The 26,810-nt window shown below is 57.3% G+C and overlaps 1 protein-coding gene across 1 annotated transcript; it reads left to right on the top strand.

The window, feature by feature from the left end:
* Positions 1-1,256: 1,256 nt before the first annotated feature.
* Positions 1,257-18,613, top strand: COL1A1 (collagen type I alpha 1 chain). The gene is made up of 51 exons (XM_041726159.1): positions 1,257-1,479; positions 2,998-3,192; positions 3,281-3,315; positions 3,428-3,463; positions 3,564-3,665; positions 4,490-4,561; positions 4,829-4,873; positions 5,038-5,091; positions 5,285-5,338; positions 5,864-5,917; positions 6,038-6,091; positions 6,421-6,474; positions 6,575-6,619; positions 6,736-6,789; positions 6,920-6,964; positions 7,128-7,181; positions 7,442-7,540; positions 7,629-7,673; positions 7,766-7,864; positions 7,997-8,050; positions 8,179-8,286; positions 8,367-8,420; positions 8,686-8,784; positions 8,959-9,012; positions 9,105-9,203; positions 9,834-9,887; positions 10,061-10,114; positions 10,218-10,271; positions 10,392-10,445; positions 10,881-10,925; positions 11,018-11,116; positions 11,389-11,496; positions 11,918-12,025; positions 12,225-12,278; positions 12,463-12,516; positions 12,721-12,828; positions 12,914-12,967; positions 13,087-13,140; positions 13,297-13,458; positions 13,557-13,664; positions 13,832-13,939; positions 14,047-14,100; positions 14,214-14,321; positions 14,720-14,773; positions 14,888-14,995; positions 15,283-15,336; positions 15,627-15,734; positions 15,826-16,108; positions 16,250-16,440; positions 16,712-16,954; positions 17,073-18,613. The coding sequence occupies exons 1-51, from the start codon at positions 1,389-1,391 to the stop codon at positions 17,217-17,219; spliced, it is 4,383 nt and encodes a 1,460-aa protein (XP_041582093.1). The 5' UTR covers positions 1,257-1,388; the 3' UTR covers positions 17,220-18,613.
* The last annotated feature ends 8,197 nt before the right edge of the window (positions 18,614-26,810 follow it).

Raw genomic sequence — 26,810 nt, forward strand, 5'->3', positions numbered from 1 at the left:
CAGATTATTCTCTCCCAGTTCCAGGGGCAGAGAGCAATGCCCGGGGTTTTCAGGAAAGAGGTGGGGCAGTGGGGAACATCCTCTAAAATAAGGTCACTTAACTTTCCCTGGAATTCCATCCCAAATGCCCAAAGGCAAGTTTCCCCCAGACACCCAAATTCTCCCGTTCTCAACCTTAAGTCTAGGTACAACCAGGGAAGGGCTTTCTGCAGCTCCCAGAAGGAGCACCCTTTCTCTGGTCTAATGTCTTCTACCCAAGTGCTCCCTGGTTTGACTCAGCGGGGGGGTAGGTGGGTCTCTAACCAGGCCCTGGCCACCACCTGGGCTGGCCCTGGCCACCACCTGGGCTGACCCTCACCCAAGACCCTTTTCTAGGTCACTAGTAATCACAGTGCTCCTGTGCAACCTCACTGCGCAGCAACTTCCCACCACCACTCTGTTGCCCTATCACTTAACCCCCAGAGCTTCCTTCTGGAGAGATCACACATTCAAATTTCTCACCCAGTGTGTCAGCGTCCCTACTGCATCCCTCTCAGTCATGCCCTGGGTCTGGGGGAGAGCACTGAAGTCCACTGTGGGGCCTCAAGCATGGCAGATTTGACATCCTCATTATAAACCCCTTCTTGCCAACCACTCCCACCCAAGCATCTCATTCCTCATATATGCAAAGAAATCTCTAGCTTGTTTCCGAAATATGCCTAAGCTCCATATCCCCACTGTACAAGAAGACACCCCTAAACAGGCACATCTTTTAAATTCTCTGATTCCCCCATTTTAGAGGAGATCCCTGCCTCTTCATACCCATCCCTTAACTCTTGCCAAGGATGTCAGTAGGGTGAATGAGGCATGGCCAGGACTACCCTCTCCCGGATCACCCCCATTCCTTCTACCTCTGGAAGGTTCCCTTCCCAGCTCCCCAGTTCCAGTTCCTCCAGATGGGGGAGTCCCCGGAAGAAAGCCCAAGGGGCACCACCACCCACTCTGTAGCCCACACTATACGGAGGACCTAGCCGCACCTCAGCAGTAGCATCTCTGGCCCAGGCTGGGCTGGGGGGCTGGGGAGGCAGACCTGCTAAGGGGGGAGATGTGCGGTGGACTCCCTTCCCTTCCCTCCTCCTCCCCCTCTCCCTTCCAACTCCCAAATTGGGGGCCGGGCCAGGCAGCTCTGATTGGCTGGGGGACGGGCCGCCGGCTCCCCCTCTCCCCTGGGCAGAGTTCCTCCCAGCTCTCCACCAGGATGGTATAAAAGGGGCCCGGGCCAGTCGTCGGAGCAGACGGGAGTTTCTCCTCGGGGTCGGAGCAGGAGGCACGCGGAGTGTGAGGCCACGCATGAGCCGACGCTAACCCCCACCCCAGCCGCAAAGAGTCTACATGTCTAGGATCTAGACATGTTCAGCTTTGTGGACCTCCGGCTCCTGCTCCTCTTAGCGGCCACCGCCCTCCTGACGCACGGCCAAGAGGAGGGCCAAGAAGAAGACAGTAAGTCACAAACTTTTGGGGAGTCCAGGGCTACTTTATACCTTGCCCTGCGCTCAGTCCCGGGGGTCCGCGACTTAAACTGAGACTCAGGATGCTCCGGAGACTCCGGGATGGAAGGGAGATGGTGAGGGCTCTTCCTCGCCGCGCCGTGGGAGAGAAGGCAGTGCGCCCCGGGTGGAGGATGAACTTCAACGCCCTGGGTAGTGGGAGGGGAGGATGGAGCGCCCCAGGAGTCGGCACAGGAGGGAGTCCCGAGTGCTCAGGGTGGAGTGCTACGTGGGACATGGGGGTCTGGCCGTCGGGGGACGGGAAATTACGTCGAAGATGGGATGGGGGCGCCGTGCTGGGAGTTCGAGGTCCAAGATGTAAAAGCCATCGAGAAGGCTGGGGGATGATTCATAAGGAAAGATTGTTTGCCCTCTCTGCAGGCTAGACAGTGTTCCTGGGGCCGCGGGGGTGCGGGGCTGCGGGGGGAGGGGGCGCGCAGAGTGGGCGGATTGGAGGATGAGACACTGGCGCGGGCTAGGCAGGGCGGGGTCCTTGCGCCCTCTGCCGATCCACACCGAGCCCCGCGCCTGCCCGTCCAGCGCTTCCCCGCGCAGCAGCTGCGCGGGGTGGCCCGGCGTTATTGCCGGTCGGGGACCCCACCTCTAGACCTAGAAAATAAAGCTGGGGACTGGGCAGCCTCAAGTCTCTAAAAGAACTGGTCAGTCCCAGGAAATTGCTTAGTGTTGCCCGCCACCTAGTGGCCGTCTGTGTAGACGCTCGCGCGGTGGGCGTGGTTAGCTAACTACTATTTGCGGACTTTTTGGTTCTTTGGCTAAGGAGCGACCCAGAGGTCCTGACTAGCTTTAGGAAAGAGGGGGTTGTCCCTAGAGAAGGCATTTAAGATGTCTGGGCGCTGGAGGTTAGGGTGTATCCTGCTTTGGGGGGTACGATTCAAGTCTCTGGGCGGGACCTCAGGCCAGTCGCCCCGCCCCATCCTCCTAGCCCCGCCCACGCTATCCCACCTGCCCTGGGATGGGGCGGAATGGGGGCTGGACCTCCCTCTCTCCTCCTACCCGCCCCCCAGCCCCCGCCCCCCACCCCGTCTCCACCCAAACCACTCCCCCCGAGCCTGCTGGCTTGGTGGGGCCCCTCCTGCTCTCTCTCCACCCCACTCCCCTCTCTCCCCTCCCCCACCCAGCGGCTTTTTATTTCACTTGGCTTCAGCGCTGATGGGCTGGGGTTGGAGTTGGAAGCAACTCCGGCCTAAAGCTTTGTTTAAATTCCTGAGAACTGGAAAGAGTTATAGCCGCCCTGGCCAGGCGCCTCGGCGCTGTCACTGGCTCTGATGAGGAGCAGATGAGCTTTTAAGGATTTGGGAAAACGGGGAGGGGGGAGAAGGAGGAGGCGGGAAATGGAAAATCCGTGTCCTTACGACGGACGCGAAAGGCGGGTGGAGCTGGGGTCCCTGGAGCCCCGGGGCGGGGGGCCTCGGGCGCCGCCGACAGCCCCTCCTTTCCCCTCTCGCCCCAGTCCCACCAGTCACCTGCGTACAGAACGGCCTCAGGTACTATGACCGAGACGTATGGAAACCCGAGGCCTGCCGGATCTGTGTCTGCGACAACGGCAACGTGTTGTGCGATGACGTGATCTGCGACGAAACCAAGAACTGCCCCGGCGCCCAAGTCCCCCCGGGCGAGTGCTGCCCCGTCTGCCCCGACGGCGAGGGTACGGCTCGGGGCCTGGGGGCGGGGGGGCGGGGCCGCCGGGGGCGCCCAGTGCGACCCGCGGCTCACGCGCGTCTCTTCTCCCCTAGCGTCACCTACCGACCAAGAAACCACAGGAGTCGAGGTAATCTGCCCTCGACTTTTACCACCCCCCCCCCCCCCCCCGCCAAGGGTCCTTAAGCGTCTCGCGTCTCTAACCCGGCTTCTCTTGTTTCTTCTCCCCGCCAACCCCATAGGGACCCAAAGGAGACACTGGCCCCCGAGGTCCGAGGGTAAGCGCGGCCCGTGCTCGGTGGTCCGGGTTGGAGGCGGGCGTGGCTCAGGGCCTGCGCTCACCGCCACCTGCCCCCTGCCCTCTCCGCTCCGCTGCAGGGACCTGCCGGCCCCCCTGGCCGAGATGGCATCCCCGGACAGCCTGGACTTCCCGGACCCCCTGGACCTCCCGGACCCCCTGGACCCCCTGGCCTCGGAGGAGTAAGTGAAGACTTAAAAAACAGTCCTGGCAGGCCCTGTGTGCTCCCCTTCAACTCCTGTTCTGGGTTTTTTGGTGTGTTTTTTGGCAGAGGGCATACTTTATATTTTGAAATGATTTCAGACTTACAGAAAAGTTTCAAGACTAGTGCCAAGAACTCTCATATACACCTCAGAGTTTGTCACATTTGCTTTATCAGTCTCTATGTATGCATATGATTGTTGCTATAATTCTTTCTGAACCATTGGTCCCAGATAAGTTGCTGTTGTTACGTCCTTTTGCTCCTAAATACTTTAGTGTGTGCTTCCTGCCAACAAGGGCTTTCTCTTACATGACCACTGCACAATGATTCCATTTCAAAATTCTAACATTGATACATAACTATTATCTAATATACAGTCCCTGTCCAAATTTAAACAATATCCCAATAATGCCCTTCCTGGCATCTTTTCTCCTGATCCAGGATCATGAATTGCATTTCATTGCCAAGTGTCTTCAGTTTCCTTTACTCTGGAACATTCCTCAGACTTTTTTTTTTTTTTTTTTTTTTTTGTCTCTCACGACACTGAAATTGTTTAAAGAAGTCAGTTGCTTTGGAGAGGCCAATTGTTTTTGTACACTGTCTCTCAATTTGGGTTGGCCAGATGTGTCCCCATAATTAGAGCTGGGCCATGCATTTTTGGCAGGAATAGCTCACAAGTGATGTTGTTGTACTTCTTAGCGCATCACATCAGGAGGCATATGTCAACATCCCGTTGTCGCTGGCGTCTTCCACCTTTGAACTCACTGATATCTCATGCTCTCTTCTCTCTCTTGTTTTTTCTAGAACTTTGCTCCCCAAATGTCTTATGGCTATGATGAGAAATCAACTGGAGGAATCTCCGTGCCTGGCCCCATGGTGAGTCAGCAGGGGCAGAGATTACAGAAGAGCCGGTAGGGATCCAGACAGGATAGGCCAGTGATGGTGAATGGGGGTGGTTTAGATAATTCAAGAGGTCGAGATGACCTTTGGAACCTGAAATCTAGAGAGGATGCAAGGCAACTGGGTGTTCCCAATAGGAACCACTGAGAGATAGCAAGACCATACACACATTGCACTTTTCCACAGAGGTATCACTGTGACCTCTCTCTCTCTCTCTCTCTTTTTTTTTTTTTCCTTCTGTAGGGTCCTTCTGGTCCTCGTGGTCTCCCTGGCCCCCCTGGTGCACCTGTGAGTATCCAGGATGTCATCATGTACCACCCTGGGCTTTGGTCTTTAGGAGGGAGGATTGGGAAGAGGGCAGGGTAGGTGCTCCAAGAGAGCTCTTGGTGATCTGGGGAAAGACTGGCAAGAACCTGTCCTTCTAACCAAATTCTTCTTTCCTTGTCTTCCAGGGTCCTCAAGGTTTCCAAGGCCCCCCTGGTGAACCTGGCGAGCCTGGAGCCTCAGTAAGTGTCCCCCCCCCAACTTGTGTTCTATACAAATACACACCTCCTCTACATATATGTGGATTCTCCTATTAAAGGACCTCTCCACCCCCAGCGTCTGGGTGGACCCCTCCTCCTTCCAATCCCAGCCTTCCTCTTCTTTTTTCCCCCTTATCTTGGTCTTCTAATCTTCTTTCTTCCTGTTTTTTTCTAGGGTCCCATGGGTCCCCGTGGTCCCCCTGGCCCCCCTGGCAAGAACGGAGATGACGTAAGTAGCCCAGGCGGGAAGATCCCATCTAGCCCCCCCACACCTCCGTGGGCTAGGTCCCTGTAATCTCCACGCCAATGTCCCACCACCTTTGGGAGTGATGCCCAGAGAAAGGAGGCTGAGTTCTCCCTAATACATGGGACTGCCCTTGAACAATGATCTTTACCCTTTGTGGGATGTTTCCCCATCTCCCCAGTGGAGGTGATTGGTCCTCTCCTCATCCCAGCCACCTTAAAGCATTCTCCAACCACTTCCCTTGGGGTGAATTACTTCCTTAGGCTTAACAGCTCTGGGTACCTCAGATTTGCCCTCCATATACCAAAACAAACAGAAATACCTTTGGAGGGAGTCAAAAGTCACCAAACAGAGATTTCACAGTAGATTTAAGTTGAGCTCTAAATTCAAAGATAAGATTCTGAGCTCCTAAACCTGATCTTCAACAATATCAAGAAAACCCAGACAGACCTTCCACACTTTCCCAGCCATGGGGGGCATGACAATGATAGCCTTTTCTCTCCCTTTCAGGGTGAAGCTGGAAAGCCTGGTCGTCCTGGTGAGCGTGGGCCTCCTGGACCTCAGGTGAGCAGGAATGCAGGGCCCGCTGGGACCTTCCCTGCAGGTGGGCTTCACTTGGGAGCTGTGTCCTCAGTTGCTTCTTCTAATGGCCCTGCTTTTCTCCTCTTTTTCTTTTCTCTCCAGGGTGCTCGGGGATTGCCTGGAACAGCTGGCCTTCCTGGAATGAAGGGACACAGAGTAAGTCCCTTCTGAGCCATCTAAGCTTCCAAAGTCCCAGTATCCTACCATTTGGGCCCCTTTCCCCAAGGGATCCTGTGTGCATTGTGGTGGGTGGCAGCTACAGAAGTCCCAAGGAATAGAGAGTAGACATCTAAAAGAACTTCCCTCCATTGGGAAAGAAATCTGAATAAAGGGATTGGGTGAGATCTTGGCCCAGTTGGGGTTTTGTCTACTTGCAGAGACAGAGGCTATCCTGACCCTCTGAGTCACCTTCTCAGGTCCGAGTGGGGACTGAGGTGGTCCATCCCTTCCATAGGCACTCACCTTGGTCCTTCTTCCTGTCTTAGGGTTTCAGTGGTTTGGATGGTGCCAAGGGAGATGCTGGTCCTGCTGGCCCCAAGGTAAGAGGTTGTCCGAATGTCATGGGCCTTGTCCTCATGCCCTCCTAACCTCCCAAGTCCCACTACCAACGAATTGCTAACTTTATTTTTTGTTCTCTAGGGTGAGCCCGGTAGCCCCGGTGAAAATGGAGCTCCTGGCCAGATGGTGAGTGTGTTCAGTTCTAGAAGGAAGAGAGGGGACAGGGGTATAGGAGCAAGGTGAGGTTTGGGGGAAAGTATGTGTCTCCCATCTCACGTGGCTTTTTTGGCTTTTGTTGTCAGGGCCCCCGTGGTCTGCCTGGTGAAAGAGGTCGCCCTGGAGCCCCTGGCCCTGCCGTAAGTCCTCCTGGTCCCTTTTGGCGGGGGGATGCCTGGGTTCTGGAAGGGGTTTCTGGGGAGTTAACAGGGCCTGGCCAGTGCTCAGTGAATGTAACCCGGACTTGCCCTCTCTCTCTCTCTCTGAAAGGGTGCTCGTGGAAACGATGGTGCTACTGGTGCTGCTGGGCCCCCTGTGAGTACGGCCTCTGGACCTCAGTACCTGGGACTGGGGAGGGCTCTCAGTGTCAGCTCTTGGGGTGGGCCCCATTGCTCAGAGTCCCAGGACCTCTGCTGTCCCAGGGTGTGACTTGCAGCTGCCACCTGCCTTCTTGCTTACACTTCCATGCTGTTCACAGGGTCCCACTGGCCCCGCTGGTCCTCCTGGCTTCCCCGGTGCTGTTGGTGCTAAGGTGAGCACCCTACCCACACCTGCCCCCACCACCCTCCTCTGAGCGCAACACTCACAGGCTGAGGGAGGGGTATCTCCCTACTCTCCAAACCAGAGGGACCCAGAGAAGCCTGTTTCCCCAACACCTTTGTCCTGGAATCCCCTTCTCTGACCTGGGAGTCCTGATCCTTGGTTTCCCATCCTTGACCTCCACACACCCCACAACCCCGACATCCAAACATGAGATTGGGCTCCTGACATGTCCTTTTTTTTCCCATCCAGGGTGAAGCTGGTCCCCAAGGAGCCCGTGGCTCTGAAGGTCCCCAGGGCGTGCGTGGTGAGCCCGGCCCCCCTGGCCCTGCTGGTGCTGCCGGCCCTGCCGTGAGTGTCACTTCCTCCTTCCCCCGGGGCTGCTCCCCAGTTCCAAGTCCTTGCCTGTCACTCATCCACCTCTCTATCTGTGCCACAGGGAAACCCCGGTGCTGATGGACAGCCTGGTGCTAAAGGTGCTAACGTAAGTACCCTGCAGGTTGCAGAGCTGCCCCCGGGGGGCCCCCTTCCACGTGCCCACCACCCCCTGGGCTCAACTTGTTCTGCCTCCCACAGGGCGCTCCTGGCATTGCTGGTGCTCCCGGCTTCCCCGGTGCCCGAGGCCCCTCTGGACCCCAGGGCCCCAGCGGTCCTCCTGGTCCCAAGGGTAACAGCGTAAGTATCACTGTATCACCTGTGCCCTGCCCCACATGCCTGCTCCAGTGTGGCCCTCACCTGAGCAGCAGGAGGATCCAGACCAGCTGAGTACCCTCCAACCCACTCATCCTCTCTTGCTCCATCTTGCAGGGTGAACCTGGTGCTCCCGGAAACAAAGGAGACACTGGTGCCAAGGGAGAGCCCGTAAGTCCTCCTGCGGCTCGGCCTATCTGCCCTGGGGACCCCTTGAGGGAGATCCTGGGAGGATGGGAGCCTGGGTGCCAGGTCAGCCTCTCACTGCAGGCCGCCCCCCGGCTCTCTGCCCTCTCTAGGGCCCCACTGGTATTCAAGGTCCCCCTGGCCCTGCTGGGGAAGAAGGAAAGCGAGGAGCCCGAGGTGAACCTGGACCCACTGGCCTGCCCGGACCCCCTGGCGAGCGTGTAAGTGCCACCTCTTTTTGCCCTCAGCGCCAGCCTGGTGCCCCTGTGTCAGGGCTCACTGGCCTCCTCTCCTCCTGCAGGGTGGACCTGGTAGCCGTGGTTTCCCTGGTGCAGATGGTGTCGCTGGTCCCAAGGTAACTTCTCTTCACCTGCTGGGATGCTGACCCTGTTGCTCTGCGGGCATTACCTTCCTTTCCCCACGCAGTCACCTCCCGCCTCCACCCCTAGTCATCAGCACCCCATGCTGTTCACACCGGGCTTCACCTTGACCTCCCCACTGCCACCAGTGCCCCTCAGAGCACTCCCCACCCTGCCCTCACCAGGAGGACTAAGACACTGGTCCATGGTGAAGAAGCCCAGCCTTGAGACCCTAATTGTCCCTGTGACTCCCCCAACCAGGGTCCCGCTGGTGAACGTGGTTCTCCTGGTCCCGCTGGGCCCAAAGGTTCTCCTGGTGAAGCTGGTCGCCCTGGTGAAGCTGGTCTGCCTGGTGCCAAGGTGAGCCATGGCCCCTCTCTGCTCAGCTTGTCCCCAGACCCTGCCCATCCTGTGTGGGCTCTGGAACAAGGTGCCCTGGAGCAGGACCATGGGTCTGCCCTCCGAGGTGCCCTGTCACTTCCTATGTCTCCCTCCTTCCCCCCACCTGCCTCACGCCTCTCTGCCTCCCCCTAGGGTCTGACTGGAAGTCCTGGCAGCCCTGGTCCAGATGGCAAAACTGGCCCCCCTGTAAGTATGACTCCCTCTGGGCCCCTACCACTCTGCTGGCCAACTGCCCTGTTCTTAACTCTCACTCCCAATCTTGTGCCTTCCGTCTTTAGGGTCCCGCTGGTCAGGATGGTCGCCCCGGACCCCCAGGCCCCCCTGGTGCCCGTGGTCAAGCTGGTGTGATGGGATTCCCTGGGCCTAAAGGTGCCGCTGTGAGTATCCATTGAGGAACATTGCAGAGCCAGAGACGGGCACTCCTAGGAGAGGAGTGTCCCGGGCTCCAGCTCCAACTTTGCCCCTGGCCTGCTGTGTGGCCTGAGGCCACTCACTGCCCCTCTCTGGACCTTAGTCTCTCCATCCATATAATGGGAGACTTCTCCTGGCTCTATTCCCATTGCTCTATCCTGGGATAAAAGTTTTGTTGGAGCCCCCCCCCCACCACACACACACACACACACACACACACACACACACACATACACACACACGGGGGTAGACTGGACCTTTTATACTCACCCTGAAATCTTTCTGGGTTCTTTGAGGTTGAAAAAGAGGTGTCAGAGGAGATGGAAGCCCTTTGCAGTTCAGGTCACCATAGATATATGGTGGCAAGAAGGATGGGAGAGGATAGGGGACAGCAGTCCGAAGGAGAGAGGTCTCAGGGGAGAGGGCTCAAGGAGACACCAAGGGACCAGCAATAAAAGCCAGCAAAGCACTTTCCCAGGACCAGAGCTGAGAGAAAAGAAAACCATTTAAAAATTTTTTGCTCAGGGTAAACAGGAAGAACCCAGGAGGCCTGGTTTCCCACTTAAGCCCCCTTAACTATGATTCTTCCCCCACAGGGAGAGCCTGGCAAGGCTGGAGAGCGTGGTGTCCCTGGCCCCCCTGGTGCTGTTGTAAGTATCTCCCCAGGCTCCCTGTCCCCTCACTGCCCCAGCTCATGACACAACCCCCTCCTGCAGGGAGGGGGACAGAGGCCACAGCCCCTCACCAGGTCACCTGCCCAGGCACCCCATCCACCTGTCTGCCCCTAGTGGCTGCCCTCCTTACCTCTGCTCTCTCTGCACAGGGTCCTGCTGGCAAAGATGGAGAAGCAGGAGCTCAGGGGCCCCCTGGCCCTGCTGTAAGTGTCCCCGACAGACAGCCTGGGGTGGGGGCACCGTGGAGACACCCCTCCCCCTCTGCTCCAGGGCCTTCCAGTGACCACAGGGTTCTCTCTCTGACAGGGCCCCGCTGGCGAGAGAGGTGAACAAGGTCCTGCTGGCTCCCCCGGATTCCAGGTGAGGCCTCATGGGTGGCGGAGGGCAGATGGGGCAGTTAAGGTATGGGGTCAGTCCCCTTTGTCCTTTTTCTGATTTTAATCCCGCTCTCTTCCTCCCTCCCCCATTTCCCACCTACAGGGTCTCCCTGGACCTGCTGGTCCTCCCGGCGAAGCTGGCAAACCCGGTGAACAGGTAAGAGACAGTACTGGGCCCGAGAGGTGGGGAATGCAGGGCGAGAGGCCAGCCCTCCCTAGCTAAGCAGATAACCCTTAGCTAGAGGGATCAAGGTTAGATGCCCCAAAGGACTTCCGGTCCTGAAGGGAACCACATAGAGGGAAGCATGATAGGATCTGGAAGTCTCTCTGTGGCTGCTGGTCCTGAGGATTTTTTTTTTTTTTTTTAGAGTTGCAGGGATAACTGACTGTCCCTTGGCCCAGAGTTTGGAGAGGAGGCTGTCTTTGACACATCCCTAGGAGGAGGAGAGGGATAGCCCCAGTTCAGTGACAAGAAGGGGTTGATGTCTAATGACAGACCCCAAGGGCCAGCCCCCAGGAAGAGAACAAGAATGCTTTCTAGTGGAGGGGCAAGGTGGCATTGGCTCACTCTCTGTCCTTTCCTCCCCCTCAGGGTGTTCCTGGCGACCTTGGTGCCCCCGGCCCCTCTGGAGCAAGAGTAAGTAGAGCTTCTTGCTGCTCCTGCCAAGATGCCCTGCCCTTAGCCCTGTCCCTGGAACAGTCATCACCTGCTCCGTCCTTTCCTTCCAGGGCGAGAGAGGCTTCCCTGGTGAACGTGGTGTGCAAGGTCCCCCCGGTCCTGCAGGTCCCCGAGGAGCCAACGGTGCCCCTGGCAATGATGGTGCTAAGGTGAGGGCAACATGGGGACTGGGTCCAGCCCCTCTGGAGTCAGGGGTGCCTGGCTATGGCCAAAGCTGCCCAGGTGTGGCTGAGGGATGGGAGGGGGACAGGACTGGGTGGGGACCATGTGAGTCCTCAGGTTCTGGGCTAGGAACCTTTCCTCTTAGCTGGTGCTGATCTTATCCTGGGCACCAAGACTGGGAGATATCAAGAGGGGGCTCAGGGCTGTGACCACTCCCGGGACACCAGGCCTCATGCTAATCCTCTTGGTTGTCACCTAGGGTGATGCTGGTGCCCCTGGAGCCCCCGGTAGCCAGGGCGCTCCTGGCCTTCAGGGAATGCCTGGTGAACGAGGTGCAGCTGGTCTTCCTGGCCCTAAGGGTGACAGAGTAAGTTCAACAACCCCCACCTCGAGCTGTGTAGGGTTCCCATCTCTTTCTCCCTCTGCTTCAGATGCTCCAGCCTCTCTCTTTATCCTCCCTGGGGTCTTTCCCTCTTCTCCTTAATCCTCCCTTCTTCCCTTCTGACCTCTTTGTGGGTAAATCTGCTTCCCTCCCCACGAATTACCATGGTATCAAGAGGAAGAGTGATGTCCTAGATGAGGGATCCCTTATTCATCCCTCTACACAGGGCATGGACCTCTTAACCTAAGTTCCACCAGCCCCCAGGCAGGCACCTTTGCCTCTGGAAGGTGCCTGAGCACAGGTCGAGACAGGGGCAGAGCTGGAGAGGATTCCCAGACACGAGCAGGATGTTCTGGGTCACCTCTCTGCCCTCCACTGGAAGTCTCAGGTTTTCGTGTGTCTTTAGGGTGATGCCGGTCCCAAAGGTGCTGATGGCTCTCCTGGCAAAGATGGTGTCCGTGGTCTGACTGGCCCCATTGGTCCTCCTGGCCCTGCTGGTGCCCCTGGTGACAAGGTGAGGTGGCCCCACCATCTTCCCAAACACAGCTTCCCCAGCAGGCGTGAGCATGTCTCCTGGGGGGAGGCTGGTCCTGCCATTCTGAGCTGGTCACCTGAAGTGGGAAGACCAGAAGGGAGGGGAGGCTGTCCGGGATCATCCGCCGGGAGTACTCAGGGTGTGCCCCTGACCTGAGCCTCTTGTCCTTCCCTCTCAGGGTGAAGCTGGTCCTAGCGGCCCTGCTGGTCCCACTGGAGCTCGTGGTGCCCCCGTAAGTACAGAAGACCCACACTCTGCCCTACTTTCTGGCCCTCTGTCTAGGCCTCCTCTCCCTCCATTCTCACCTGCTCTGTGCCCTGGGGAAGGCTCCTCAGGGCCCATCTTCCCTTCCCCTCCACCCTGCCCTGCCCTCCCCCACCCAAGGCCCCTCTCCAACCTGCCTCCTTGTCTTCTAGGGAGACCGTGGTGAGCCTGGTCCCCCTGGTCCTGCTGGCTTCGCTGGGCCCCCCGTGAGTACCAAGACCCCTATCATTTTCCATCACCAACTGGGACCCAGAACCTTGGGTGACTGCATGAGGACAGTGGCATCGGCCGGAGTCAGGGGATGAGGGTGGGAGGGGATTGTGTCATTGTCCTTCCCCAGCCCTGTGGAGGCACCTGACTCCCCACACCATGTCCCCCTCCTGCACTTACCACACTCCCCAACCCCTCAGGGTGCTGATGGCCAACCTGGTGCTAAAGGTGAACCCGGTGATGCTGGTGCTAAAGGCGACGCTGGTCCCCCTGGCCCTGCTGGACCCACTGGACCCCCCGGCCCCATTGTGAGTATCTCACCCTCCGGGTTCCGAGTGGCAGACGGGCAGGCCTGGGCTGGCCTGTTCTTCACGGCTCTGTGCTCTCCTACAGGGTAACGTTGGTGCTCCTGGACCCAAAGGTGCTCGTGGCAGCGCCGGTCCCCCTGTGAGTAACTCAGTCTGTTTTTCTACTGGGGCTCATGGCAACCTGCATGGGGAGGTAGGGGTGGCCGGGCCAGCTGAGGGGCCTGTTCTCCTTCTGATCTCTTTGTCTCCTCCTGCCAGGGTGCTACTGGTTTCCCTGGTGCTGCTGGCCGCGTCGGTCCCCCCGGCCCCTCTGTAAGTACCTGTGGTGGGGATTCCACAGCTCTGGAGTGGCGGGGGGGGGGGGGCGGTGAGGGGCACAGGTGAAGGGAGGGTGGCGAGTCCATCTGAGTCCCTCAGTGGTACCCCGGAATCCTGTGGAATCTGACAGCACCTCTTCTCCCTGTCCAGGGAAATGCTGGACCCCCTGGCCCTCCTGGCCCTGCTGGCAAAGAAGGCGGCAAAGGCCCCCGTGGTGAGACTGGCCCTGCTGGACGTCCCGGTGAAGTCGGTCCCCCTGGTCCCCCCGGCCCTGCTGGCGAGAAAGGATCCCCTGGTGCTGATGGACCCGCTGTAAGCTCGAGCTCCGGGCAGGGGTGGGGGGTCCAGAGCGGGGGCGTGAAGGGTCCCCGGCCACTGCAAAGTGCCTCACCTTCATCTCCCTCCCACAGGGTGCTCCCGGCACTCCCGGACCTCAAGGCATTGCTGGACAGCGTGGTGTGGTCGGTCTGCCCGGTCAACGAGGAGAAAGAGGCTTCCCTGGTCTTCCCGGCCCCTCTGTGAGTGCCCCCCTCACCTTGGGGAACCCCAAGAAGAACCATCTCAGGACTTGGAGGCCACAGGATGGGGGCATTGGGTCCAGAGAGGCCAGATATGGTAGATGAACCTGGGGCCCTAGGGCCTTCCCCCACCCCCACCCCCAGTCTGACTCTTTCTTCCCCCTCAGGGCGAACCTGGCAAACAAGGTCCTTCTGGAGCAAGTGGTGAACGTGGTCCCCCTGGTCCCATGGGCCCCCCTGGATTAGCTGGACCCCCTGGCGAGTCTGGACGGGAGGTGAGCAGTCGCCGGCCCCATGCCAGTGCCCTCAGCAAGGCCATTTTGGCCTTTGCCTGAGCCTCCCTCCCCCTGCGTAATACTCACCTGTTGGCCCCTCTCTGCAGGGATCTCCTGGTGCTGAAGGCTCCCCTGGACGAGATGGTTCTCCTGGCCCCAAGGTAAGATGGCAGCACCCTAGGGCTGCAGCCCCAGCTGCCGCCTCCCTGCCCCCACCTGTTCCCTTTAGCTGGGACCAACTCATTCTCCCCTCCTCTACCCCCCCCCACCCCAGGGTGACCGTGGTGAGACCGGCCCTGCTGGACCCCCTGGTGCCCCCGGTGCCCCTGGTGCTCCTGGCCCCGTCGGCCCTGCCGGCAAGAACGGTGACCGCGGTGAGACTGTAAGTAGCCGGACTCTAGCTCAAAGTCGGGGGGGCAGGGACTCTCCGGGCCTGCCTACTGGCCTGCAGATGGACATCTGACCTTGCCTGGGCTAGGGGAGAAAAGGGTGTCCTGCAGGAAGTCTGGGTCCCTGGCCTTCCTGTAAACCTGGGCCACAGCTCAACCTTGAGGCCCCTCTCCTAGATAGGACCTCGCCTCCCCTGAGGGTTGGGGTTTGCCCCAGGTGCCCCAGCTCACATGAGGCCTGAATTCACCTGAAGGCTCATCTGGGGCTCGGGAGAGACGGACATGGTGGGAAAGGACATGAGGAAGGATGGATGTGGCCGAGGGGTGGTTTCATCCTGCAGCTCAGGCTATACCAGGATCTAACACGCTCTTTGCTCCTTCTCCCCTCCAGGGTCCTGCTGGTCCTGCTGGCCCGATCGGCCCTGTTGGTGCTCGTGGTCCTGCTGTAAGTACCCTGCTCAGGCCCTCATGTCCTCAGTACCTGGCCCTGGTGTGGACTGCACCCCACTCAGTGCTAATGGAACTTCTGTCTGACAGCCTGTTCTCTCTCCTCTTCTAGGGACCCCAAGGCCCCCGTGGTGACAAGGGTGAGACAGGCGAACAGGGTGACAGAGGCATAAAGGGTCACCGTGGCTTCTCTGGTCTTCAGGGTCCTCCTGGCCCTCCCGTGAGTATGCCTAGCACCTCCAGCTACCATTGAGCCCTGTTATACAATGAGGGGGGATTTTTGCCTCAGTATCCCCTCTAGACAGCCATTCTCACTCCTCCCTAGTGGGCACTGGAGTGTGAAGATTTATGGGCATTTCCAAAAGGCTTCTGGGAGGATGAGGGACACAAAGAGGGGTTGGGGTGTACCCGTTGGGACTAGATATCCAGAATAGCAGGGCAGAGGGTAGGTTGCTGACCACGTGCCACCCACGCGGAGTCTACACTGACTTTGCATCTGTCCTTCAGGGCTCTCCTGGTGAACAAGGTCCTTCTGGAGCTTCTGGTCCTGCTGGCCCCCGAGTAAGTCATGCCTCTATCTATCTTCTCTTCCTGGGGCCCAAGTCCACGCTCACATCTGAGCCCTCTGCCTGGGTCACAGCTGTCCCCACATGTCTGTACAAGGGTCTGGGGGCAAGGGTTGGGATAAGGGAAGAAGGCAGCTGGAAAAACTTGCCTGACTGTAGGAATGAACACTCATGAGGCCATGGAGCCCAAGACAGGCAGGGAGGGTGGTGGGCCTCTCCACAGAGTTGGGCTGGTGGAAATTCGCTTTCTAGCGGGCTTTCTCTAACCATCTTCCCCTTCGGCAGGGTCCCCCTGGCTCTGCTGGTTCTCCTGGCAAAGACGGACTCAACGGTCTCCCAGGCCCCATTGGCCCCCCCGGTCCTCGTGGTCGCACTGGTGATGCTGGTCCTGTTGTACGTAGCCCCCTACCCTATCTGCCCGTGGCCCTCAGCCCCAAGGGCGCTTGGACCCTGGTAATCCCGGCTCTTCTCCCTCTCTGTGCAGGGTCCCCCCGGCCCTCCTGGACCCCCTGGTCCCCCCGGTCCTCCCAGCGGCGGTTTCGACTTCAGCTTCCTGCCCCAGCCACCTCAGGAGAAGGCTCACGATGGCGGCCGCTACTACCGGGCCGATGATGCCAACGTGGTCCGTGACCGTGACCTCGAGGTAGACACCACCCTCAAGAGCCTGAGCCAGCAGATCGAGAACATCCGGAGCCCTGAAGGAAGCCGCAAGAACCCTGCCCGCACCTGCCGCGACCTCAAGATGTGCCACTCTGACTGGAAGAGCGGTGAGGGCATGCCCCAGCAGTGCCTTTCCTCCTCCTCCTCCTTCTCCTCCTCCTCCTCCTTCCAGGACAGCGCTGAGCCCTGAGGGGTGTGACCCACCTCCCATTGCTCCCTTGACTCTGTCTTGCTCCGTCCCACTGCAGGAGAATACTGGATTGACCCCAACCAAGGATGCAACCTGGATGCCATCAAGGTTTTCTGCAATATGGAGACAGGTGAGACCTGCGTATACCCCACTCAGCCCCAGGTGGCCCAGAAGAACTGGTACATCAGCAAGAACCCCAAGGAGAAGAGACACGTCTGGTACGGCGAGAGCATGACCGACGGATTCCAGGTGCGTGAAGCCAGACCTACAGCCACTCTCCCAAGATAGGCTGGTACAGAGCTCAGAAGGGGCAAGAGGGGAGGTCCTGGGTAGCGGGAGTTCTGGGTCTTTGATACTGGCTTAGACATTGGATGCCCATGGATGAGCAAGGGGTCCTCCTTCTGGATGGGAGAGGGGTTCACTGGGATGCTCTCAGAGAGGACCCCAGGGAGGGAGGCCAGCATCAGAGGCTCCAGCATAGTCACTCACTCGCTTCTCCCTCCACCCCCCCACCCCACAGTTCGAGTATGGTGGCCAGGGCTCCGATCCTGCCGATGTGGCCATCCAGCTGACCTTCCTGCGCCTGATGTCCACCGAGGCCTCCCAGAACATCACCTACCACTGCAAGAACAGCGTGGCCTACATGGACCAGCAGACCGGCAACCTCAAGAAGGCCCTGCTCCTCCAGGGTTCCAACGAGATCGAGATCCGGGCCGAGGGCAACAGCCGCTTCACCTACAGTGTCACCTACGACGGCTGCACGGTGAGTCCTGGGCCGGGCCCCAGTCTGGGCTCCGGCTCTCTCCATAGGCCATGCTTGCCCTCACCCTGCCACCCCCACCCGGTGACACCCTTCTCCGCTTGTCTCCCCTTCACCCCAGAGTCACACTGGAGCCTGGGGCAAGACAGTGATCGAATACAAAACCACCAAGACCTCCCGTTTGCCCATCATCGATGTGGCACCATTGGACGTTGGCGCCCCAGACCAGGAATTCGGCATGGATATTGGCCCTGTCTGCTTCCTGTAAACTCCCTCCCACCCAACCTGGCTCCCTCCCACCCAACCCCCTCACCCCTGACCCTGGAAACAGACAAACAACCCAAACTGAACCCCCCAAAAAGCCAAAAAATGGGAGACAATTTCACATGGACTTTGGAAAATATTTTTTTCCTTTGCATTCATCTCTCAAACTTAGTTTTTATCTTTGACCAACTGAACATGACCAAAAACCAAAAGCACATTCAACCTTACCAAAAAAAAAAAAAAAAGAATAAATAAATAACTTTTTAAAAAAGGAAGCTTGGTCCACTTGCTTGAAGACCCATATGGGGGTAAGTCCTCTTCTGCCCGTTGGGCTTATGATGCCCCAACACTGCCCTTTCTGCTCCTTTCTCCATCCCTCCTTTGGGCCTCCCCTCCACTGCTCCCCATATCGAAGTCTCCCCAAAAGACACAGGAAACAATGCATTGTCTGCCCAGCAACCAAAGGCAATGCGAAAACACCAAAGTGACCCCTATGCTCCCAGCCCACTCCCCTCACCCAGCACCCCCAAACCCTGGGGGGACCTGAGTTTCTCAGACTGCCAAGGACACCTCACCATCTGGCATTCCTGTGGCTCCTGCAACAATCCCCTCTTCGTTTTCAAGGGGGCGTGCTGGGGGGACCACTGGCCCCTCACTGCCTGCCGGGTTTGGAGGAAAGTCAGGAGGGGCTGCGACAGCGCGGTGCGGAAGGAAACATCGGATTCATTCGGGGACACGTGTCAATCCCCCGTGCAACAGGGCTGGGTGGGAGAGACTGCTCTGTTCCTTGTGTAATTGTGTTGCTGAAGGACTACCTCTTCTTGTCTTCATGTGTCACCGGGGCAACTGCGTGGGGGTGGGGGTGGGGGCAGGGCAGAAGGGGCTCCCCATTTTATATCAAAGGTGCTACATCTCTGTGATGGGGTGGGGTGGAGAAGGAATCACTGGTGCTATAGAAGTCAAGGCGCCCCACCCCCAGGCCAGCAAATGTTCCTTTTTGTTCAAAGTCTTTTTTTATTCTTTGGTTGTTGTTGTGTTTTTTTTTTTCCTTGCGGATGGGGACTCGTGAATTTTCTAAAGGTGCTACTTAACTTGGGGGGAGAGAGTGTCGCAGCTCCGTGCTCCCTTCCACCCCCTCTCCGCCCCCCTGGCCGCTTCTCTCTCCATCTCTCTCTCTCTCTCTCTCTCTGAAACCCGCTCCTCAGCTGCACCCCATCCTCACGGCCTCTCTGTCCTGTGTCCTCTCTCTGGGTTTCAGAGCACAACTTCCCAAAGCACAAAGCAGTTTTTCCCCCTAGGGGTGGGAGGAAGCAAGACTCTGTACCTATTTTGTATGTGTATAATAATTTGAGATGTTTTTAATTATTTTGATTGCTGGAATAAAGCATGTGGAAATGACCCAAACATATCTGCAGTGGCCTCCTGATTTCTCCCCTGGGAGTCTGGGGGTGGGGGTTGGGGTGGAAAGCCTGGGGAGGGCGTTTTGGTGGGGGGTGGCTCTCCTGTTTCTTGCCCCTTCCCCCACCCACCCACTCCTCACCTACCATCTTCCACAGTGGCTCCCCTCTTCCTCTTGCCTTTCTTTTTTTTTTCTTAAGATTTTATTTATTTATTCATGATAGACACAGAGAGAGGCAGAGACATAAGCAGAGGGAGAAGCAGGCTCCCCACCGGGAGCCCAATACGGGACTCCATCCCAGGACCCCAGGATCACACCCTGAGCTGAAGGCAGATGCTCAACCACTGAGCCACCCAGGTGCCCCCTTTTGCCATTCTTATGCCTTGACCCTTTCCCCCTCCCTCATGCAGTCTTCCTGGCGAGTCTCCCAAATGCCTTCTTCCCTACGGCACCACACAGGCCACTCCCATGTGCAGCAGCACGCACCTGTGCACATGCCTCCCTTCAGATCCTTGGCTGCCCAAACCTCAGGCCTACTCTCCATTAACATCACTGACACTGCTCTTGCTCTGTGCAGCTGTGGGTACCCTGCAGGGTTGGGGGTAGGGTGGAAGGCACCGCCCAGTGGGCACTGGGAGTCCCACACATGGATGACGGGGTGGGGCTGGTGAGGAGTACCTGGAAGCCTCTCAGCAGGGCCTCTCCCTGGGCAAACATAGAGGGTCATCTGGCCTCTCCTCCCTCCTCAGAGCTCACTCTGAGCTCCCCCAAAAGAGCAAGAAGCAGGACAGTTCAAGAAGGGTCGCTGAGCCTGCCCTGAGGGCCTGAGAGAGGAGAGGAAGGGCTCTGGCCTTTCTGTCCCAGGGAAAGGGGGAGGCAGCAGACCTGCCCTCAGAAGAGCTTCCCCAGAGCCCTCGGAGAGCTGCAGTCAGGCACTTACAGGGTGTTGTCATGCAGGCAACAGACCCTGACCCTGACCCTGCGGGGTATGTACCAGGTCGCTCTTGGCCTTCTAAGTCCTCATAATCCCTCCGTGCAGAGTGGCCTGGCAGGTCACTCTTCCCATTCCCTGCATCCTGCCCATTCCTTATCCCTTTAAAAAATTTTTACTTCCTCTGCCTCATTATCTCCCTCCCTTCCCTTCTGCCTCCCCTTCTGCCTCCCCTTCTGCCTGCCCCTCCCTCCTGCCTGCCTGAGAACCTGAGCACCCCCCAGCTGACTGGTCAGCTCCCCAGGCTCAGGGAAGGGGGATAGCAGTGAGCAGTCACTGGGGACACAGAGGTCTCCAGAGAGTTGGAAGTCTGGAGTAGACCAGGTACCCGGAGACCTGGAGACAGGGAGAAGTTGAAGCTGTGCCCCCCACCCACCCACCCAAGGTCTCGGGGCCTAAATCTCAAAGGCAGGAGGAAAGGCCCATATACCTCCCTTGGATCTCAGAGAGACAGAGTCAGAGAGGCCATCGTCAGCAATGCTAACGCCATTGCTGTCATCAAGCGGTCATGAAGATTAATTGTGGTTTTTAATAATTCATCATTAGCACTTCTACCACAATCTGGACAGTGTAGAAAGGGAATTTGTCTCAAGTGGTTAAGAAATTATGACAAATAAATGAAGGTTTCTTCATATGCAAACTACCCGACCTGTGTGGCAACTGCTGGGTGATGTCTTGGTGATGAGGCCCATCTACCCAGGCCTCCAGCCCCGGGGTGTGGGGGCAGGAGAGGGCTCTGTGCTGACTTAGTCCATCCTCCGCTGCACCCCCCCTCCTGGGGGCAACCAAGGCTCTACCTGGCTGCTACCCACCTGTCCCTTCTCACTGTCCCCTTCCTTGCCCACACCTGTCACACCAGCCAAAAAGGTGACCACAAATCCCAGGTGTGTACTACACTTTCCACTTCCAGGCCTTTCTTGATGTCTCTTCCTCTACCTCCTCATTGGCCCGCCCACCCCAGGCCTGGTTTGTCCCCTCTGAATTTCCACAGGTCTCCACATCTACAGAATTAATTTTAGTCTTAACAGTAGACACCGTTTTATGCTTTCGCAGTTCCCTGTTGTGCCTTCCAGGCCCAGCAGGGCTGACTGAGGCCAGAGACCAGTGTGCCATGCAGGGCTGAGCACCAGCCCCGCTTGGAGACTGGGGAGACAAGAGCGAGAACATGAGGTAGGAAGGGGGAGCTCGGGATTCCTGGGTGGCGCAGCGGTTTGGCGCCTGCCTTTGGCCCGGGGCGCGATCCTGGAGACCCAGGATCGAATCCCACGTCGGGCTCCCGGTGCATGGAGCCTGCTTCTCCCTCTGCCTATGTGTCTGCCTCTCTCTCTCTCTCTCTGTGTGACTACCATAAATAAATAAATAAAAAAAAAAAAGGAAGGGGGAGCTTTCAGGGAGCTCTGGGTGCCTGTGTGAACCAGAGTGAGCAGGCGTGAGAGGAGGAGCAATGAAAACCAGCTCACGTGGGAGAGCAGACAGCGTGGAAGGCCCTAGGCCAGTACTTTCTGCAACCTGGAAGCGCACTCTCCCTATGCTGTCCCATACCGTAGCCACTAGCCACACATGGGTGTGCCACTGAAGAACTCAATTTTTTTTAAATGTTATTTATTTATTTATTTATTTATTTATTTATTTATTTATGATAGTCAGAGAGAGAGAGAGAGGCAGAGACACAGGCAGAGGGAGAAGCAGGCTCCATGCACCGGGAGCCCGACGTGGGATTCGATCCTGGGTCTCCAGGATCACGCCCTGGGCCAAAGGCAGGCGCCAAACCGCTGAGCCACCCAGGGATCCCAAGAACTCAATTTTTGATTGCATTTAACTGTAATTAATTTTCTTTAAGATTTTGTTTATTTATTCATGCGAGACACACAGAGAGAAGCAGAGACACAGGCAGAGGGAGAAGCAGGTGCCCTGTGGGGAACCTGATGTGGGACTCGATCCCAGGACCCCAGGATCACGCCCTGAGCCGAAGGCAGACGCTCAACGGCTGAGCCACCCAGGGGTCCCTAACTGTAATAGTTTTAAGAACTGCAAGCGGCTAGTGGTCACCACATTGGGCAGTGCATCTCTAGACACACGAGTATGTCTCTTATTATATAGGTACAAATGTACACACAGAGACACAAGTGTATGTGTGTGCACAGTGTGTACACACACGCATATGAGGGCACATGAGGTGACGCCGTGTGTGGCAGGGGTGTGCTGGGTAGCTCTGAGCCTGTGTCATGTGGTACGAGGCCAGAATGTGGTTTCAGTGTGTGTGCAGGACAGAAGGGGAGGGGGACAAAGGGGCCATTGTACCACATTCCCAACTCAAGCCCTCCTCTCTGCTGACATCACCACTGCCCTAAATAGAGCTGCCCAGACCCGCTCCCCCAGGCCCTGGCTGCCCCCTGCATGGTGGCATGGCGCCGGCTGTTCCACTGCTGCTCCCCGGGACTCACCTCTGTCTCCTTTCTGAGGAGATGGGCCACATTCCTAGGGCTGATTTCTCAGGCAACTTCAGATGGAAAATTCTAGAAAGGAAGGAGGTTTCATCTGGATTTTTTATTTTTGCCGCTTTCTCAGAATCCCGAGTCCCTTCTGTGGTATGAGTCCATCTCCTGGCAGGATTTTTTTATGACTGAAATATGGCATCCTCTTTTTTTGGGGGGGTCAGTTCTTCACCCTCCGCTGCCCCAGAGCCTTCAAGACTTTCCTGGATGGATATGGGTGAGGCTGGGGAAGGGAGAGGTTGGGGGCAGCCGCCGAGCTGGAGTACAGGAGCCTCAGGCAACGGCGGGGGTCTGTGGGGTTGTGTGCAGAACAGGAGAGTTAGTGTGGGGCTGTGCTCAAAACCAGGACCCACAGTGGAAAGCTGCTTGGGGACTGTGACTGTGGGAGGCTGTATGAATGGGTGAGGTAGATGCCACCCAGACATCCCTGTGTGCATGAGAATGTGTCTCACTCTCTGCTGCCCCATAAACAAGTGTGTCTGTGATCAGAGGGGCCCCACACGCGTACAGGTGTGTTGGGGATGGGTGAGTGGGGGGGTCTGCATATATGAGGACCGCTTCCACACGCATATAGCAGCAGAGGAGATGCTCTGTGAACTGAGAAGGTAAGGGTCTAACAGTAGGGACGTGTGTGGGCACAGGTGTGACAGAGGACATAGGAGGGCCTGCAGATGGGTGGGAGCAGCTGAACAGGGAGGAGTTGAGGAAAAATCAGGAGTGGGTGGGTGTGGGGGACCACCACCCTAAAGTGCCAGGGCCAGTGGAGCCCTCTCAAGGATGAGCACTGTGTCTCTGTCCTCTTCCTGGTATGTGCTCCAGAGGGTACCAAGTAGAGCAGAGAGATGTCCACGGATTGTGAGGCAAGACCCAGGAAGAAAGATGGCCCTGATCTAGCAGGGTAATCAGACCCTTCTGCACACAGAGATTTCAACGCCTTTGCAGAGCACGTGCACAGCAAGGCCTGGAGGGAGGTGAGTTTGTTGTGTGCAGGCAGGGGAGAGTGAGGTTTTCTCTGCATAAGGCAGTGGGAGGAAAAGGAGGATGGAGTGGGATGGGGACCAAAGCACATTTTAGAACCAGAAGACCACACATTCAAGTTCTAAGTGTCTTCACTGTTGTGGCGCCATCTCCCACCCCCTGCAACTCCTCAAGGCTTTGGAAAACTCATGCATGCATAGAGGTCTGGTACCAGCAGGTGGTTCTGGAGAAAGTGAGGAAAGAGGCCGAGTTCTGGGTTTGGGTTGATCTGGAGTAGAGATGAAGGAAGAGCTGTGAAACGGGCGCTGCGCAGTAAAGATAGTATGCGAGCCACGGACGTGATTTTTCATTTTCTAACAGCCATATTAAGACAACAAAAAAGAAACAGGTGAGGTTAATTGTGATAACATATTTTATTTAACCCACATATCCCAAAATTTCATTTCACTGGCCAGCAGACCAGTGCCAGGAAACATGGAAATTTCAGCCTCCACCCCAAACTTACAGGGAGAGCATGAAGACTTCACAGGGCACAGAATGTAAATGGAGCTCACTTAATCTGGATCTTAGTGGGCAGGGGGACCCCATGGGCCTCTGGCTTGGGAGTGGTCACTCAAGAGTTCCTATGTAATAATGTCTCCTTTCTCAGGAGCTGCCAGATGCCAGGCACTCGTCCGGAGCTCACAAATCCTCCCAACAGCCCCCAGGCAGTTATGATTAACGTCTTATGAGTAAACGAACTGTCAGAGCCATGATTTGAGTCCTGCTCACTCTGAGCCCAAATCCCAACAAACACACCCTATAAATGCTGTATGTGTGTGTGCATGTGTGAAGAGCCAGGGAGACACAGGCCCCATGGGGCAGGGCCCTGTGTTCTCACTCAGGCATGAGTTGTTGACTGAGATGACTGAGGGAACGTCTAGGGTCAGGCCACCATGGGGCTCTGTTTAGGGTGAAGGTGGGGGCCCCCCCACACTAGATTGCAGAGTAGTGCTTGCTGTGGGACTGGAGGAGCCAAGGGTGGAGCAGGACATGTAGCTGAATCTCGGTGGGGCGGGGGACACTGTGGCTATTTTTCCTTGGCTATAGACTGTGGGGCGTGACTGCTCTGGAGCCTCATCCCTCAGCAAGAGGAGAGGTGCTGAGTCCGGCAGTGCCTTTGCCACGCGCTGCCGGGGCGCCTGGGTGTGCGCGTGCGTGTGCCTGGGCACGGCTCAGTGTCCTCTGCAGTCACGCCATCCTCCCAGCTACTTGTCTGGGCTGCTTCCTCCCAGGCCAGCAGCCAGGCTCCCGTGTGCTCCTCGGAGCCAAGATGTCAAGGCAAAGCCAGGCAGCAGAGGGAAGCAAGGGGCTGGCTGAGGAACTCTCCCAGCCCTGGCTACCTGGGCAGGAGCGCAGAGACCAGGAGAGGGCAGCCCCTGCCTCAAGGGGGCAGCGATGGAGGAAGAACACCCCGGAGAGCAGCCTGGCAGTCTAGAGCCTCTGGCCTGAGCACATTCTGTGCAGCTCCAAGTTTCAGCCAAGTTTCCTCCAAGGCAAAGGAGGAAATGAAGAGACAGAGGCACTGTCTTGTCAGAGGACACATGTGGTTAGGGGGTGGCCACCCCAACAGGCACTCAGTCAAAAACATCTACTGAGCACCTCCCAAGTGCCTGCCTACACAGATACTTATGGGATAACTAACTAACAACTAACTAAGTAACTAACTAACTAACAGGTGTGGGATGCCCAGCAGGCAGGTGACAGGAATAAAATGTTAGAAGCACTAGCTGGGCACCTTCTTTGCCCAGAAAGGAGGAACAACTTTCTTAAGAGCTCTGAGCACACCCAGACCGGAGTGCCCCCTCCAAACATCTTTCCTGAGCACCTGCTATGTGCAGGCACCCCAGCGCCCCCATCCACAGTGGGCACACAGAATCCTGCCCTCCTGGATTTTATATCTGGAGGTGGAGCTTATATCTAGGGTAAGAAGCCAGCCTAGAACAAGGCACAGGGAGGGTACACAGTGCTCTGGAAACAGGGGAGCTGGAGGGGGCTCTCTGAGGAGCTACCATTTGGGCAAAGACCAGGACAACTGCGATGGGGGGAATTGTGTGGGTGGGATGTGGAGGGGGCAAGGGGATCCCGGCAGAGAGAATAGCATGGACAAAGGCCCCCGAAGCAGGCGTGTGTTAACGAGGCAGTGTGGCTGCAGTGGGCGTGTGAAGAGTAGGAATGAGGTCAGAGGGCTGGGCAGGGCCAGCAGGCCTGGGTCAAGTGTGTGGGTCTTACTCTCAGTGTGACCAGAAGGCATTGGAGAGTTAAAAGCTGCAGGGGTGGGGGGTGAGATGTCCTGATCTTTCTTCTCAAAGGATGAGCCTGGCTCCTGCTGGAGCTGAGACTGGAGGGGCAGGAAGGCAAAGGTGCTGTTGCAGAGGCCCAGGAGCCAGATCCTGGAGCTTCACCGGGAAGACGAGAGTGGAAGCCATGAGAAGTGGATGGATTCAGGACACACGTGAAGGTGGGGATTCCAGGGAATGAAAGAAAGGGGAGGGGTCTGTGGGGACGCTCACCACCCCCTTGCCTGTACATTTCTGAACACCCGGATGTGATATTCAGAAACTTAGCCGTCCTCAAGGGTCCTTGGCCCAGGAGGCCCCCCCCCCTTAAGACTGGGGGCTGCCTTCTCCATCAGCCCCAAGCCTGGGACCCTATCTCCAGGTAAGGAAAAATTCCACATGCAGCTGCCCATCTCTACCACCCCCTTGGGGGAAGGAGAGGGATAGTTGAGAGTCAGCTCCAGGACAGTGGGTGGATCCCAGGCCAGGTGGGTTGAACTCTAAAAGAGATTTCGAGGTCACCATAAAGTTGTCTTGTCCTGGTTTGGATTTTCTTGGAGTTGCCCCCCAGATCCAGGGGCCTGAGACTTAGATCCTAAGTCCTTGTTCCTCTGCTATGCCTCCTTTTTCTGGGTCCCTTTTTGGGCCTAAATCTGGCTTGTCCTCCCAAGGGAGTGGTCAGATGTGAGACTGGGTGTGGCTCAGAATGTCAGTGGGCAGGGGCCCAACTGGTCTGGTGCAGATATAACCACCTGGGAGAAACAAGCCAGGGCCTCTTCCTAGCCAGCGGAGCTCTCCAGGGCCAAGCTGGTGACACTCAGCTCAACAAAAGTTCCAGGTCATGCGGTGTCCTCTGACCTCTGCCCGGCCCCTGGAGAGGCCCACCAATAAGGGGTCATTGAGCCCGGGCATTCAGGGTCACTTATCCTGACCCCTCTCTCCATATACAGACTGGACCCCTCATAGCATGAGTTACAAAGGGGCTCCTTCCCCTCCGGGATCTAGTTAAGTAAGAGCCTGGACCTATTGCTTCCAGAATCCTTCAGCCCTCCAGAAGGCAGCATGGGGGTGGGCACACCAGGTTCTGAGCCAAACTCTGCCACTTGCTTGCTCTGTGACCTTAGGTAAGTTGCTTACTCTCCCTGGGCCTCGGTCTCCTCCTCTATAAAATGGGGATGATGACCAGTAATCCCTCACTGTCAGGTTCTGTTGGAGGAATAAGACCAGGGCCACAGATAGCAGGTCCTTCCCTCTTTCTTCCAGAGAGGTTGAGAAAACAGCAAAATGCCCAGAGTCCAAAGGGCCGGCTGGTAGCCCCTGGCTGACTCTGAGGGCTCCCAGAAGGCAGAAAGGGAACCTGAGGCAGCAAGTGCCAGTCGGAGGCTGCTGAGAAGAAGGCGCCGGTAACAACAGG

This window comes from Vulpes lagopus, chromosome 12 (assembly GCF_018345385.1).
Source record: "Vulpes lagopus strain Blue_001 chromosome 12, ASM1834538v1, whole genome shotgun sequence".
NCBI classification, from domain to species: domain Eukaryota; kingdom Metazoa; phylum Chordata; class Mammalia; order Carnivora; family Canidae; genus Vulpes; species Vulpes lagopus.

Bases quoted from the DNA above. Each gene is read 5' to 3' on its own strand.
- COL1A1 (XM_041726159.1), top strand. From the start codon at position 1,389: ATGTTCAGCTTTGTGGACCTCCGGCTCCTGCTCCTCTTAGCGGCCACC. The intron at 7,182-7,441 runs GTGAGCACCCTA...TTTCCCATCCAG, and splicing joins CCGGTGCTGTTGGTGCTAAG to GGTGAAGCTGGTCCCCAAGG. The intron at 15,337-15,626 runs GTAAGTCATGCC...CCCCTTCGGCAG, and splicing joins CTGGTCCTGCTGGCCCCCGA to GGTCCCCCTGGCTCTGCTGG.